Raw genomic sequence first — 16,337 nt, forward strand, 5'->3', positions numbered from 1 at the left:
TCAGGACTCTGAAGTCAAAGGGTTGCTTTTCTTACAGGCAACTGAGTTTCTTCCAGATTAAGAATAATTTATCTACTTAATCTCGACTTCACATACTTCCTCGACAGCGAAATTTGTAAGGCCGTCTGCAACCAGAATGGCCAATCTGTTTAGGTTTTCCTAAAACGATGCAACTATACTAGCTTTAGTGAGATAAGTCAGTAACTGAGATTGGTGGACAGATTGTTTTGAAACCGCCCTAACGGCAAGGGGCAGGTCCTTAGTGAATTCATCTCTTTCCGGTTTCTTAAAGGCAATCGTGAAGGGGGGGCGGGGCGGTCTGCCGACTCTCCATTTGATTGGTTCTGGTGGTTTTACCCGCTTGGACTCCTCTAGGGGCGGGAGATTTAGACCAATCAAGATATGTGTTACAGAGACACTAGTTTGATGAAAGGACCGCGCAGGGAAGGCCGTGCGGTGCTCATTCTGAGACCACATCACTGATTGGCCCAAATCTTTACTCTCTTTCCCTCATTTGACCCTACGGGAGCGGGCGCGCTGGCACTACCCAATCACCGGGCGCCCCTCCTCCCTCCTTTTCCCGCCCTCCCGTTTCGATCCCGGCATCGACGTAGTCCAACGCTTCCTCCCCGGCAGCTCCTAAGCCCTTTCATTGCTGTTCTTTTGAAAGACGCGCTCTGATTGGTTGAGCCCTTGGGCCCGCGCCCGTTGTCCCTATGAGGTGGCCAATTGGCAACTGTGTTACATCGCCCTGGGCCACGGAGGAGGGGGGAGGTGGCGGCGGCGGCCATTTTGAGCCGCCGCCGCCATTGGAGTGGGGGCCCCCCCCCTTTCCCCCTTCGCCTGCTGACAGGAAAGGTTTAAGGGGGACAGAGCCCTGGGAGGCCGGGCCGGGCTCGGGGGCCGCCCCGGGGGCCCGGGCCATGGATGTGCGCCGTCTGAAGGTGAACGAACTTCGCGAGGAGCTGCAGCGCCGCGGCCTGGACACTCGCGGCCTCAAGGCCGAGCTTGCTGAGCGGCTGCAGGCGGCGCTGGAGGCCGAGGAGCCCGACGACGAGCGGGAGCTCGAGGCCGACGACGAACCGGGGCGACCCGGGCGCAGCAACGAGGAGGTCGAGACCGAGGGGGGCTCCGAGCTGGAGGGGACCGCGCAGCCACCGCCGCCCGGGCTGCAGCCGCACCCGGAGCCCGGCGGCTACTCGGGGCCGGACGGACATTGTGAGAGTGCGCGGGGCGGGGGCCGGGGAGCCCGGACTCCGGGCCGAGGAAGGGCTGTGGGACGCGGGAGTCCGGCGCCTGAGGTCGGGGAGACGGTCTGAGGATCGGGGGATACTTCTCCCCGCCGCTGAAAAGGATCAGGGGACAAGGCCCGCGGGACGACCGGAGGGTGGATCCTGGCATTCGGCGCAGGGAAGATACTGGAGTGGGGGCTCTCGTTTTCGGAGATGAGGAAGGTCCGGGGTGGGGGTGTAGAGGATTCCCGAGCCTACGGCTCAGAAACCGGAAACCGTGGTTTTTGGAACCGAAGACAGTCGGAAGAACAAGGAGATCTCTTTTAGTAGACTGAGATCTTAAAGATGGTGATCTTAAGATTTGGAGCTGGGTAGGCTTGGGAGCCGTGTTTTCAGGGCAGGGACCGTTTTGAGGATGGAGTATCCTGGAGTTTGCTGCTGGATGGGGTACCGGGGAATTCTCATGTTTTGTTATTGGGATGGGTTGGTAAGATGGAGTTCCGGTGTCTGGCCAGGGAGGGTCTGACGGACTGTGCGTTCTAGTGGTTGACTGGGGAGCTTTTAGGGGATGCGAGAGACTATCATGGGGAACCCCTATCTGTCTGAGGACGGCCTGGATTGGGGGGGTGTCTCAGATCCAGGGCTGAAAGGCCAGCCTTGAGGCATGGGCAACCTGGGCATTTGATGCTGGCCATCTGGGGCCCTTTTTGGCTGACTTCTAGAGACGGTATATGGAACATCGATGTCCAGAAGCTGGTGGGGGAGAGAAGGCTACTTCACTGGGTGAAGTACCTGGAGGTCTGGAGCTAGGAAACCATTGGGGACAGATAACGCAGTGGCTCCTGCTGAATGGTCTTAGATTAACAGTATGGGGTGTTTGGAGAAAAAGAGTAGCTGGGGGTGGGTGGGGTAGATAACAGTGGAGTTTGAAGTTGAGGGATTATCTGGGGGTAGAGGATCATGCACGAGAAAAGAGTGTGTAGCTGGTGTGTCAAATATAGAGAAGGGAAGAGTGTATGATGTGGAGGGTGAAAGCAAACTTGTTGACTTGGCAGGGTGCCGCAGGGCGAAGGGGGTGGTGTTTCTGGGGCTGAGCATCTCCATGAGAGGGCTCCTCGGTCCCCAGAAGCAGAGTTTTTGTGTGTGTGTGCCTAGGGATTGGAGAGGCCTCAAGGGGTGGTTGAGAACCTCTACATCAGACACTCTGAAGGAGAGGGGATGGAGTAGATCTGTGACTTTCTGAAGGGAAGAGACCCTGGTATGGGAGGAAGTAAATCAAGTTAAAAGCGGATGGCTTTCTAGCAGGACAGGACATGGTGATTGGAAAAGTTGAGTAAGTAGAAAGGACTCTGGCATCCAGAGTTTGTATTATTTACCTGAAAAAGAGGGTACCCTGCGCTGTGGGACTAAAGAAATGAGGAAAGCCAGAGGATCAGGGAAGAGACTAGATTTGGAGTTGGCACAGGGTATTTACGTGCTTTCTTAGAGCAGGGCAGTCTGAGGGTAGATTTGGGGTGGAGGGTGGTTGTCTAGGATTCAGATGCTGGGAGGAGTACTTCCCATTGCAGAGACCTGTCAAGGAAGGAGCAGTAGCCCAGTGTACCTGCCTGGGGCAGGCAAGACCCTGGCAGGAATGTTGATGGCTGGAAATTTCTCCAAAGAAAAGTGATATGCTGTACGGCACAGCTCTAGACTCAGATTTTTGTCTTGGGCAAGTCACTTCACCTCTGAGCTCTGGCTTCCTTGTGTGTAAAATTGGGATGTAATAATAGTGCCCCCCTCCCCACTTGGGGATGAATGAGATTACGTGTGTAAGGGGCTTAGCACTGGTTCTGCCTGTTATTAGGAGGTAAATGTTTTAGAGAACAGAGAAGGGCCCCAGAATCATAAGCTGCTCTGGGCGAGGCTTCCTCTGTGAACACAGGAGAGATTCTCGGAAAGAAAGATATGAGTCTTTTGTGGCAAGAACAACACTGTGCTTAGGACCTGGAAGAAACAGAATGGTATGAAAGGGCCCCCTGTGTTCTAATTAAGGAGTTATTCTGTGTCTTCCTTTCTCTCCTACCCATTACAGCAAAATCCTTTGAGCCCCTTTTATGCCCCCTTCCAACCCTGCCTTCAGCCCTGGTAAACAGACCTGTAGCGAACCACGTGATCTGTGTGAGTTTCCTCCCTTTGGGCCGCACCTGGTTTGTGCCCAGATACATTTGTCCTCTGAGAAAGGATCCAGTCAGTTAGCAAGCAGCAGAATAGTCTCTCCTTCCCCATGGTTCTGCCTCACTGGTCCTGGCACAGCCACTAGTAGGGCCCTGGAGGCGCCTTGCAGAGCCTGCCCCTGGGGTGGAGAACCTGCTTGCTACTCAACCTAGGTTTCCAAAGTTCTCTCTGGGTTTGGCTACAGGGTTCTCCTTGAAGAAGTTTCAGGTTTTAGTCCTATCTCTGAGCTCTCTCATGTGTCACCCCAACCCCAGGAATGTTTTCTCCATTCTCATCACTGGGTTATCGTCACTTATGTATCCTTTGAGTCCAGGCTTATCTGTTACTTTCTGGGTCCCTGATCTCAGCCCCTGGTACTTCTTCATAGCCCTTAATACAATACAATTTTTGTACTTTCAGATTTGTTTAATGTGTGTATGTCTGACTAAGCTGCAACTTGTTCTTAGTTATATCCTAGCATGTGGTGTATAGTATGTACTCCACTCCATGAATGGTTGATATTGTTTTTCCTTCTTTTTTGGCTGCATTGCACAACTTGCGGAATCTTAGTTCCCCAACCAGGGATTAAACCCTGGCCCCAGCAGTGAAAGCACTAAATCGTAACCACAGGAAATTCCCTGATGTTATTATTCTTGCCACCCTTCAGTTGAGTTCCTCCTGGACCCACAAAAACACCTTCCTGAAACACTTCCTGCCTAACTCCAAATATTTTAGGGCTTATCCCTAATGAGTCTGAAGGCCACTATTATCATGACTCCTGTTTTCTTAACAGTTCCTTTCCTTCCTCCCCCATTTCCCCTTCAACTGAGATGGTTTTCCCTTATCTTTACAGCTATTGCAGGGTGGAAGAAATTCATAAAGAGAGTTGGCTATGCAGGTGGGAATAGTGTATTGGGTTGGACAGAGGACTGGTTTGTGTTCTGAACAATTTTTAAGGTTGTACCCTAAAGGCAACTCCCTAAGCTTTATACTGTGTCAGAGAACAGCTGGGCTGGTAATTTTTAAACTGTGTTCATGGAGTTGCCCCCCACCCCAGTGGGGACTTAGAGGGGAGGTCAAGTTGGACCCCTTCTCCAACTTTCCCATCTCCTTGCTCCAACCAAAGCATTTGTGCTTCAGTTGGTTTTATGTGTTAGCATTCTGTAGAACCTAGTCACAGATAGATCTCTTAACTTTTGAGGGGCAAGAGGGCCTGTCTTCAGGCAGCTGGGGCCCCTGACTGCCCAGGTGGGTTTCCATCTGAAGGTGTTTTCACATCTTTTAGCCTCTGGAAGACTGATTGTCCACTGTGGGGATGGCATCGTTTTGTATTAAAAAGCTACCTCTAGTCCCAAGAAATACCCTTCTGACTGGCCATTTTTTGTTTTAAGATGTCATGGACAATATTACCATGCAGAACCAATTCTATGAGACGCAGGTCATCAAGCAAGAGAACGAGTCAGGCTACGAGAGGAGACCACTGGAAATGGACCAGCAGCAGCAGGCCTATCGCCCAGGTAGGAAAGCGCATGTGATACATCTCTTTTGAAGGAAATGTAATCTATGTGTGGGTGGCCTCTACCTTCTGCCTACTGCCTGTCTTCCCAGAAACTTTGTATCTTCCTTTCAGGCAATACTTTGGGCTTGGTCACTCTGGCAAGATCTTTTTGAAGGGAAGAACTTAGTCTCTCTCATTCGCAAGTGTTAGGATAGGGGAGTCTTCAAAGTATCTGTCATCAGATGTTAGTACCAACATCTTGGCGAGCTTAGACCTGGAGGCCAACATCTGAGTCCTGCTTAGAATCTTAGAATGCTGAAGTTAGAAAGGACCTTCGAAATCTAGTATTTGCCATGTTCTGAAGAATATTGTTCCAGGAGATATTGCTAGGGACTTCTCAGAGAAGAGTTCCTTGGCCAAATGCATCTGAAAAATGCGGCATATACCTTGCCACCTCTGGGAGAGTCACTGTGTTCATGAAAGATGCTGAGAAGTCCTGGATTGGGAAAAACTGCGTCACATTGTTTAAACCCAGCGTTTCCCAAATATGTAAATGTGTCTTTGTAGAACAGTTTTCTACAGTACAAGCTTGGAAAGCAAAATTATAATGTAGATCTCTCCCCATTTTACAGATGGGGGAGGTCAAGGGCTAGGGTTAGATCCAGGACGTTGAACTGGCTTCTGGGCCACTGCTCTTGGCTGATCAGCAGCACTCCTTACCTAGTGTTTGGGGAGCGGGTCCTCCTGTCGGGTACCGACCGAGCCAGGGCTGACTCCCGGTCTTGTGCTCCTTCCACTGTGCTGTGGCCCCAGTGCCTTTTCGTGGTCAGTCTAGTCGGTTCTGTCTGATTCCATTCTGGTCCACCCACAAAGTAAAATCCCCGGACATTTCTTGTGATTGGCTCAGGGTTTTAATGAATGTAGGTTACAAACTGTAGATTTGTGTCAGGCTCTGTGAGACTTGTGGGATCATGTGGCCCAAGGAGACTGTTTTCTGTGCAGACATTTATCAGGGCCTCCCATGAGCCCAGTGCTGTGATGGGAACCAAGGAAGCTCTGTCCGTGTGGGTGAGCACCATCTCTGCCCTAGTGAACGAGGAGCCTTCTCTGAGATTTTGTCTGTGTGCCAGAGCCAGGGAGTGCTCCAAGGTGGTGTTGAGTTGAATGCTGAAGTATGTAGATGTGATGTGAGTGATCCACAGCATCCATAGATGAGGTGAGTCTGAATCCACAGTTTGCTCTCAGTAGGCATGGATTCTTGGGATCTGCCTGAGCCTGGGACATTCTTGTGGTCCACAGTGTGTTATCCCATCCTGACTTCCTATTTGTGGGGTGATTTAATAAGGCCATCCCACCTGTGGGCTAACTTACATGCATACCCTCCCTTCTGGAGTGCTTCTGGGCTAATAGTGATTAAAGCCCATGGAGTTACGTGGGGGACCACAGCACTGCTGAACTGACTTTCCCCTCCATTGCTAGACTGAAGAAGCTCGGTAAGAATTGAAGTGAAGAGATTCTCTGGGAGAAAAAATTATAGAATGCAGAATTGTGAAATGGTGGAAGTCTTTAGGGCTCCCTCCTACTTGGTGCATGCGATGGTAGCTCCCAGCTTTCCCAACTTTCCCGTGCCTTTGGCAAAGTGGCCCAGGCAGTCATTCGCCTTTGAATAGGCCCTTAGAGAGCTTCTCCTTGTTTAGTGCTAAAGTTCCCCTCTCCTTCCCACGAAGCCTGAGAATTTTCTGACTGACATCTCTCACCCTATCAACTACTGGTGCTGCTGGGCCTGGATGGCCATCCCCAGCCTCACTTTATTGTAGCCCTGTCCTCCAGTACAGCCTTTTGGGTTCCCTGAGCAGGCTTCCACTGAACCTAGCAAGAGCCTTTGCCCAGACCTCATCACCATAGTCAGGATCCTGCCAGTATCTCCTGAAGTAGAGGGGACCAGAAAAGTGATAACTGAAGAGTTTCTGAGTGTCTTAACCGTCTGGATTTGTCCTGACTGTAGAAGTGAAGACAGAGATGAAGCAAGAAGCACCCACCAGCTTTCTCCCACCCGAAGCATCTCAACACAAACCAGACAGACAGCAATTCCAGAGTCGCAAGAGGCCTTATGAAGAAAACCGGGGACGGGGGTACTTTGAGCACCGAGAGGATAGGAGGTGGGTCTCTGAGGCAGTGGTCATCCTTTTTCCAATAGGTCTCAATGTCTGTAGCCCAATGCCCACCGGGGTCTTTTTACTAGCCAGGAGGGCAGAGCTGAGGTCTCCCTGCCCTCTCACTCTCCCCCATTTCTTCCTATACCCACTACAGATTCAGCTCTGCTAAACTTCTGATCCTTCCCTCAGTTTCTCCTTTCCCATTACTTGAAGGATGAAGTTCAAACACCTTGCCGTTCACATGTGAGATGCCAGCCTGCCTTTTTGTCCTTTGCCCCACTGCCCTGCATATGACCTGACCTGAGCATATGGTAGACTAAGCTCGTCCAGACTGTCCCAGGGAGGACCCTAGCATTAGACTCCACACTTCTACCCCTTCCCCTTATTCCCGTATGTTGGAAACCACCAGTATTTTCACATAGTCCGTTTTAGTATTTTGGTTGGAATAAATTTCGTTCATAATTTAGGACACTTTTAAAAGAGAAGAAGACAAAAATGGGTCATTTCAAATCCTTTCAGATGTGGAGTTTTAGGAAGCCTGGAATACGGACAGATTATAATAACAGATTTATCTAAATTTTCACAGATTGCTGTTCCTGGCCCAGTACCCTCTGGGCTACTGTAGCCTCCCATCAGTAGCAGAGTTCAGTGTGAAGGCGGTGCTCAGCATGTAGAGGGGTGGATCAGAATCTGAGGGTGTGAGAGAGTGGTATTTTTCAAAAAGTTCTCCAAATAATTCTCATGGCCGTCTTCAGCAGAGCACACCCTCTCCAGTCTCTGACCCCGCCCTGGTAGTTAATAGTCATTGCTCTCATTGCAAGAATGTAGGGTTCCAGAGTTCTTTTGCTAACATCTGGGAGGAACTTGAAATCCAGGAAGCAGCTTGTAGGCCACTTATAAATTCCTGCAGAAACTTGAGGTCCCTTCTTCCCTTGTCCGTCTGTTCTCCTGTGACTGATACCTCTTTATGACGCAGGGGGCGATCTCCTCAGCCTCCGGCTGAAGAGGATGAAGATGACTTTGACGACACCCTTGTGGCCATTGACACATGTGAGTCCTTGGAGTGCCTGTTCGATACTGTCTTCAGTCAGTGCAAGGAGACTGCCTTTACCTTCACAAAATCCACCGTCCAGAGCAGTGTTAGTTCAGATGTGAGAACCAGCAGAGCCCTGGAGTCAGGGTGTTGGTTTGGAGATAGAAGATTTACTTCAGCTCTATCTGTGAGATTCGGTCAAGTTATTCTACTTCTCCAAGCTTCTCTTCAGAGAGGAAGAATCCTGCTCTTATACCTCAGGGGACTTTCAGTGACATTCATCAGAGAGCAAGTTGGAAAACCCTGAACACCCTGTAAAGTTGTCATCTAATCAAGAAGGGAACCTGAGTGCTGCTGGGGAAACTTAACTCATTGACAGCTGTTTCCCCAGTTTCCATCCGCTGCTCACGTTCCTGGTGAAACCAATGCTGCCTTGTCTCCTCAGGCATTAACCTGGCCTGCCCTGCTCTCTGTCCCCCAGTTCCGTTTTGTTTCCTCTAGATAAGTGACTTCCCCCTTGACCGTGCATCTAAATACTTGGGGGAACGGATATAGAGGTCCTGTCCCTTCTCAGGCCTCCTCAGACAGACTCTTAAGTGGTAGAGCCTGTGAATCTGAATTGTTGAACACACCCAGAAGCCCAGTCAAGTCTGAGGACTGCACTTTTCAACAGAGCAGAAAATTAATAGCAGTTCATTCGTGTACTTGTTTACGTAGCTCGTGTTTATAAACCAATGGCTACATGCTTTAAAAGAGGTAAAGACATCTCGTATACAGTCCCTTTTATCACAGGAGCTAAAGGATTCAGAGTAAAACGGAGTGTTAATTTTTTAAGTATTGGGTGGCAGTGGTTCATGAAGCAGCATCTGATTAAATGCCAAATGTACAGACGATGGCACTCAGCCTTTAGAGAAAGGAGAGAGCCTACTGGACGAGACAGACAGGAAAGACTTTCCTAGAGACGTGGGTGGCCCCTGGCAGAGTGGGGAGTCTGAGCAGCAGAGTCCTGGGCCCACGCAAGGAGCTGGGAACCTGTGGCGCACCTGACCGTGGTCCTGGGTGGCGGGTGTGGATCAGGGTCAGCTGTTGGTGCCGCTCTTGGCAGCGGGAGCATGACTGATATTCCACACTGATAGAGTTAGCATGGGAGATGGTTGAAGTTTATGGTGTTGGGAATTAATCTTTTCTAAATTCTAAAATCACCTGAGACTCTAACCTTTTAAATTCTAGAATCACTTGAAAGGATATTGACCCTCTCCCTAGCAAGTGTGCATGCTGAGTCACTTCACTTGTGTCCAATTCTTTGTGACCCTATGGACTGTAGCCCACCAGGCTCCTCTGTCCATAGGATTCTCCAAGCTAGAATACTGCAGTGGGCTGCCATGCCCTCTTCCAGGGGATCTTCTAGACCCAGAGATCGAACCCACCTCTCTTATGTCTCCTGCACTGGCAGGCGGGTTCTTCACCACTATCCCCATTAGAGAGGCATGTGTGTATTATTTGCAGGAGCCCCCTTGACAGCCATCCTTGGACCCCAACCCAGTGAAGAACCCTAGTTCCTCTGTGGAGTGGCAGCTTTCATCCTGCACAGTACAGTTTGCAGTATTGCAGGGCCTTTGTGCTAAAAGAGAGAATGGTTAGGTGGTGTGGCTGGTTTCTTGTGAACCTATCCCCACACCATGTCAGCTTGTGTACTTTTGGTTAACACTCTTAGGAAACTTACCTCTGCCTGTCCCTCTGCTGCTGTTGCTGCTAAGTTGCTTCAGTCGTGTCCGACTCTGTGCGACCCCATAGACGGCAGCCCACCAGGCTCTCCCCGTCCCTGAGATTCTCCAGGCAAGAGTACTAGAATGGGGTGCCATTGCCTTCTCTGGCCTGTCCCTCTGGGGAGCATTAAAACATCAGCCAACTACAGGCTTTTCCCTCCACAGATAACTGTGACCTCCACTTCAAGGTGGCCCGAGACCGGAGTAGTGGCTACCCGCTCACGATCGAAGGCTTTGCATACCTGTGGTCAGGAGCCCGTGCCAGCTACGGGGTCAGAAGGGGCCGTGTGTGCTTTGAGATGAAGGTAAGTGGGAGCAACAGAGGGATGGGGACAGAAAGCAGATCCATCCTTGGTCAGAGCCATGATTGCAAAAGAAATTTGATTGAACATGAATTTTATGTTCAGGCCAAAGAAAGAGTAAAATGAATTCGTGAGAACGGTCATTGCTAAATATATGGGGAAAGCAAGGCGACCATACGTTGCTTCATCAAGTGGATTTTTTCCTTGATGGAGTTTGACCTAGGTGCTATATAGCCAGCCATTCGAGGGTGATATGTTTGTAGAGCTGGGGAGAGGAGTTATTTGGAAAAACAGTGAGCTGGAAAGAATTGGCCCTGGCCAGTTAAAGGGAGGCCAGGTGAGAGTAGGGCAAAGTAGGGTTCTGCTATCCGGATATCCTCTACCATTATCTCTCCACAGTTCCACGTCAAAGTGTATTTATGAAAATAATACCTGGTCATGTTTAGTAAAAGGTCGGAGAGCACAGAAGAGTAAAAACCAGAGTTATACTCATCCGCCCAGCCCCATCCTACCCTCTAGAGATACTTTATGTGTTAACAGTTTCTTGTATATCCTTCGTATATCCAAACTTATTTGTGATAACTAATATCTATAGAATACCTTGCATGTGCTAGGTACAGTGCCAAGTTCTTTCCATGGATATCTCCATTAATCTTCACCATCTCTTCACAAAATATGTACTGTTGTCCCCCATTTTTCAGAGGTGGAAACTGAGACCAAGGGTTATCGTATTTGACTAAGACTCTTGATTCCAAGTTGCACATTGTTTTGTGTGCATAGAGAAACTGCCAATTAAACTAACAGTGCTTTCGGACATCAGTTGTAAGACATATACTGACTCTGGAGATGTTAAAGTGTGAAAATCGTGTGTCCAAAAGTCAATTACTATAGTAACTTTCCAAAAGCCACAAACTAATAAGATAAATGTTGATTATTAGATAATTAACTGCTAATTAAAAGTTAAGTCAGAAGGTGCCTTTTATTTTTTCTGCTCGTTACTTAATACTATGTATCTCGAACGTTTTTCCGTACCAGTGTATTAGCCCTGCTTCGTTCATTTTAACTGCTGTATCATTCTGTGGCATGGATGTGCCTTAATGTGACTGGTACTTTACAGGCGGTGTTTTCTTCCTTCCTCTTCCCCTCTCTTCCTTCCTTCCTTTTCAACGTAAAGACCGCCGCACTGCACTTTGTGTGTGTGTGTGTCTCTAGGACAGACTGAAAGTTGAACTGCTTGGTTACAGAGCATGTGCATTTGCTGTTAATAGTAAGACTGTTACGCTGCCCTCCAAAGACATTACACCAATTTATGTGTCCACACCAAATGTTGTGAGAGTCCCTGTTTGCCTTGTACCAAGTATTAAAGCTAAAAAAATAACTATTTTTAAATTCCCATCTCTGTGGCCCTGAACTCTCCTGAGCCCTCTGGAGGCCCTGGTTTCGGTATAGCTGGCCCTTCAGACAGCTCAGATACGTGTTCCCCAGCCACAGAAGCCATTCCTGTTTTTTTAACATCTGTTAAAAAGTGTTTTTTAACACTTCCCACCTGTATTGCCTCCTAAATTGTCAGCCTCCAGAGAATCAATTCTGAGCCGCCTTTTTCTCTGTCCCCAGATCAATGAAGAAATCTCTGTGAAGCACCTTCCGTCTACAGAGCCCGACCCCCACGTGGTCCGCATTGGTTGGTCCCTGGACTCTTGCAGCACTCAGCTAGGTGAGGGAGGTCAGCCAAGCAATCCAGAGAGTAGCGCGGGTGCCTTGATGCCTGGATTCTCAAGCTTCCTCAGCTTCTCTCTCCCGCATTGGACCCAGAACAGAACTACCCTGGGGTGGAATAGACACAGGGATTAGGTTTGTGGTGCTGCCTAGCTTCAGACTTACAGGATTTAACTGGAAGGACCACAGTCATAAAACAACTTTTCTACAAAAAATTTATCCTTCATCTTTAAGAACAGGGTCCAAAGTTCTCTTCAGAAAACTGTTCCCTTAGAAAAAAAAAAAAAGACCAGTTGTCTCCTGTTCTCAAACCATGGTGAGAGTAATGAGATCCTCAAGTTCCACTGAGTTCTGTCTGGAATGTTCTGTCCAGAACCTAACCCAGAGTGAAAGAGAAAGACCAGTGGGGCCAGGGCTGGCTGGTGGAGAGAGGCAGGGAGGGGCTGTCTTGAGAGGTTTTGAATTTTCACAGATTCCCGAGGCCCTAATGACCTTCTGGCCCCAGGTGACTGATTTCAGTGACCGATGGTGAGACTTTCTTTCTTGATCATGTAAACATTCTGTGAAAATAATGTCTGCTCCGTGTGAAAATTCAGGCCGTTACAGAGAGGGGAAATGAAAATCCTTCTAAACCTGTGAGATAACGACTAGTGTTAGCATTTTCATCTGCATTCTTCGAGACAGTTTCTTTGTCCTTTGTGAATCTCAAATGGGATATGTTGCAGAACTTTGTTGTAGACTGACTGCTTTTCCCCACTTAATGTTGATGGTTATATTTTTGTAGATAAGTATAGATTTTTTGACCACTGCATAATTTTTCATTTTATAATTATATTTCCTATTCATAAATGTTTTGTAGGTCATTTACATTGATTACAAATTTTTATAGTAAAACACTTGAGCTCTCCTTGTATGTAATTAGTCTGAGCCTTAAGAGTAGAAATGGTAGGTTAAAAGCAATGTACAGTTTTCATTTTGACATGTATTAGTAGTTTTATTTAAGATTCATATGTCATCTCCTTTTATCTTTGTTTCAGTTTTGAGATGTAAATGGAGAATAGTTGATACAGATAAAGATACAAAGCCCAGAACAGTCAAGCAGATGTCCAGGTTACACAGCTGATTCAGGCTAGAGCTGGGCCTGGAATTTATGCTTGTTGGCGCCTGCTTTACTGCCAGAACTTAGTTTCTGGCCTAATATCTCTGTAACTCAGGGCCCAGGGGGTCTCAGTCATCTTTCTTCGGAACCCAGTTGTGTAGCCTGAGGAAATCGGTACCTTTCCTATGGGTTAGACCTTGTGGTCCGCAGAAGCAAAACCTCTTTACTGATTTCTGACCAAAATTTATTGACACCAAAAACAGACACCAGACACCGTTAGGAGACTTAAACTGAATGTTGAATGTCACAGGGAAAAAATGTGCCTTAGTGTACAGCCTTCCTCCATCCCAGCTTCTCTCTTCCCTCCTCCCTTTTCCCCCCAGTTCTCCCTTTCTGTTCAAAGCTGTTCAGGTCAGCTCCAACTCTCAGACTTAACACCTAAAGCCATCAAACCCTCAGAATCTCTGCATGATGAAGGGCTTCCTTTCAATGGAAGCTTTCTTACCTCCTCCCCCAAAAGCACCTGATTCTAGAACTGGCAAAGAAAATGTTTCTTTTATTTGTTTTAATTTAAAACTTTGTAACTGCCGTAAAGGCCATTGTGACCATCTCAGGTCTAACCTGCCTTTGCCTGTTTCTTCCCTCAGGCGAAGAGCCTTTCTCCTATGGCTACGGAGGCACTGGGAAGAAGTCCACCAATAGCCGCTTTGAAAACTATGGAGACAAGTTTGCAGAGAATGATGTAATTGGCTGCTTTGCGGTGAGTGCTGGCAGCCCGTGGGAGTTGGCAGAGCCAAATGTTGGTCCTGTGAGGTCAACCTGCAACATCTTTTTCAGAATACCTTTGTCCATTGTCTGCCCTTTGTCCAGCTGCTCTCACCATACCTCTGTTTCTCTGTGACACACTGAAATGTTTGTGGTCATTTTGTGCAAAATTCTGCCATTCTTCCCCCTCTGGTCTTTTGTGCAAAGTTTTCAGATGGCATCCTGAAGATGTTTGGGGATGTCAGACATGCACAACTTCTAGATACCAGAGTGACATTTCCTAAGCAAACTAAGGAATTTCTTCTCTTTGCTGTGGAGTAGTCAGCATGCGCAGGTGCTCAATTGTCCAAATCTCTTCAAGCCCATGGACTGTAGCCTGCCAGGTTCCTCTATCCGTGGAATTTTCTCCAAGAATACTGGAGCGGGTTGCCATTTCCTTCTCCAGGGGATCTTCCTGATCCAGGGATCAAACCCTTGTCTCTTGTGTCTCCTGCATTGACAATCAGATTCTTCACCACCAGCACCACCTGGGAAGCCCATGAAATAGCCAGTCTGTTCTCAAGGGCAGTGGTGTTGGCTCTTCCCCCCACTTTAGCATCATCTCATCCCAGAACTTCTCCCTTCCTTCATCTCATTGGTTTAGCCAGGCTTCCAGTAGTGCATTGCCTTTTAGGAGGATGGGGTGGATGCAAAACAGAACAAGGTAGAAGAAACCTGAACTGCTGCTGAACTTTAGTTCCCAAGAGCAGTAGCCAGCACTCACAGAGGTATAGAGTATGACTGATGGTTCTGGGGCCAGAATCCCTAGGCCCAGACCCAGTCCCTGCTTTTCAACTCACAGCCCTGCCTTCCCTGTGTTTCAGTTTCCTTTCAGTGGGAATTCTCACACCTACCTCAGAATTTCATGTTGTGTCATTAAAGTAAACCATGAGAAACACTTACAACAGTGTCTGGCAGAGAATGAATGCTCAGGAAATACTCTTTAACACTATGATCATTGGAAGTTAAATGTTTGTAAAAATATGCCATGAAGCCCCAGGGAGAGTCGTTAACCAGGTGGATGCTTCCTCTTGGCCTTGTTCCCGCTCCCTTCTTCCTTCTCTCCCTCATATTTATATACACGGTACTCTTTTTTCTTTTTGTCCATCTTTATTTCTCCCCTCTTTGAAAGAATTTCCAACTTACAGAAAAGCCATAGAATTCTCATAGAATCTTGTCCACATTCTAATGTTTGCTTTACCATTTTTCTCAAATATATGTATGTGTATGTATATGATTTTTATCTGACCTATTTGAGAGTAAGATGCCTATTTTCTGTCTTTATTCCTTAATATTTTAGTATGCATTTCTTAAGAATAAAGCTATTCTCTTACCACAGTAATCAAATTTAATGTTGATTTAATGCTATTATCTACTCCACTGTCCATGGTTAAGTTTTGTCAGCTGTCCCAACAGTATTCTTTAGAGCAATTTGGTCTGTAGTTCAGGATCACTGATTGCATTTTCTTGTCATGTCTTTTTAGTCTAAAACAATTTTTCAGTCTTTTGTCAGTCATGACCTCATTATCTTTTTAATAAAAAGCATGTTTTCTTGAATAAAAATTAACCATGTCTATATTCTACATACTGTTCCAAACCTCGCATTTTTTTCAATTTAACAGTAAATCTCAGCTATCTTTCCCGTCTGCACAGAAAGTATAAATCTAGCTCAATTTAAAACACTGTTGGATAGTTAATAAATTCTTATGGATTTCAAAAATATCCGGACATACAGAAAGGTATACAGTATAAAGTCTTCTTCAGACCCTTCCCCTGGTTCACATATGCCCTCCCCTACACATGAGCCCGCTGGTACTCAGCATTTCTTTATCAAAATACAGGAAGGTGGTTGTTATTTTTCTTTTCTACACAAAAGGTAGCATATTACACATGTTATTCTGTATCTGTCTTTGTTTAACTGTATATCTTAGAGGTTTTTTTTAATATCATTACCTAGAGGACTTCTTTGTTTTTTATATAATCTGCAGTCATTGTGTTGATCTACCGTATTTATATAATCAGTCCTCTCTTAGTAGACATTTGGTTAATTTCTCATCATTTTACTTAGTGGCTTCCTAGTATTCTAATGTAGGTGTCAGTTTCCCCTGGTGGACCTGAAAGTTATTTCTTGGAACAGTTGATGCTACAGTGATAGCTTATCATTTCCCACTTACCAGAGTATCTTGGAGGGCTTTTCATGTTCCCATTCATGGACGTCCTGTGTGATTTAGTCTCCCACTTCCCCGTTGGAGGACATTTAGCGGTGTTGGAGTGAACAGTTTGCACATTCTTGAGTTATTGTGGGCATACAGTTGTAGGATATATGCTACTGAAAGCATGAATTCTGAGTCAGAGGTATAGTTTTAATTAATTTAATTTGGACTACTGTCAAGACTGTAGTCCAACTCCAGAGAGGTTGTAGCAGTTTAATGTGTCATCATTGTGACTGTGTTCCCCACGCTCTCATCCGGGTATGACATTCTGAGTGTGTGACACTTGGGAACTTTGGGCTTTGACTCTTGCTTCAACCAGTTC

The 16,337-nt window shown here is 47.1% G+C and overlaps 1 protein-coding gene across 4 annotated transcripts in view; it reads left to right on the forward strand.

Annotated features, from left to right (window-relative positions):
• The window catches only part of HNRNPUL1 (heterogeneous nuclear ribonucleoprotein U like 1), a 34,124-nt gene that overhangs the window by 979 nt on the left and 16,808 nt on the right, over positions 1-16,337 (forward strand). For 2 of the 4 annotated variants that reach the window (XM_027978344.3, XM_027978343.2), the window contains exons 2-7: positions 4,820-4,945; positions 6,932-7,085; positions 8,059-8,132; positions 10,047-10,186; positions 11,798-11,897; positions 13,646-13,758. In XM_027978344.3, coding sequence (XP_027834145.2) covers positions 4,825-4,945; positions 6,932-7,085; positions 8,059-8,132; positions 10,047-10,186; positions 11,798-11,897; positions 13,646-13,758 — 702 coding nt within the window. In that variant the 5' untranslated portion in view covers positions 4,820-4,824. Of the gene's footprint in view, positions 1-789; positions 1,219-4,819; positions 4,946-5,994; positions 6,143-6,931; positions 7,086-8,058; positions 8,133-10,046; positions 10,187-11,797; positions 11,898-13,645; positions 13,759-16,337 lie in introns of those variants that run through there. The other 2 variants (XM_027978341.2, XM_042232089.2) reach the window with 2 other exon arrangements.

Source organism: Ovis aries, chromosome 14, assembly GCF_016772045.2.
Source record: "Ovis aries strain OAR_USU_Benz2616 breed Rambouillet chromosome 14, ARS-UI_Ramb_v3.0, whole genome shotgun sequence".
NCBI classification, from domain to species: domain Eukaryota; kingdom Metazoa; phylum Chordata; class Mammalia; order Artiodactyla; family Bovidae; genus Ovis; species Ovis aries.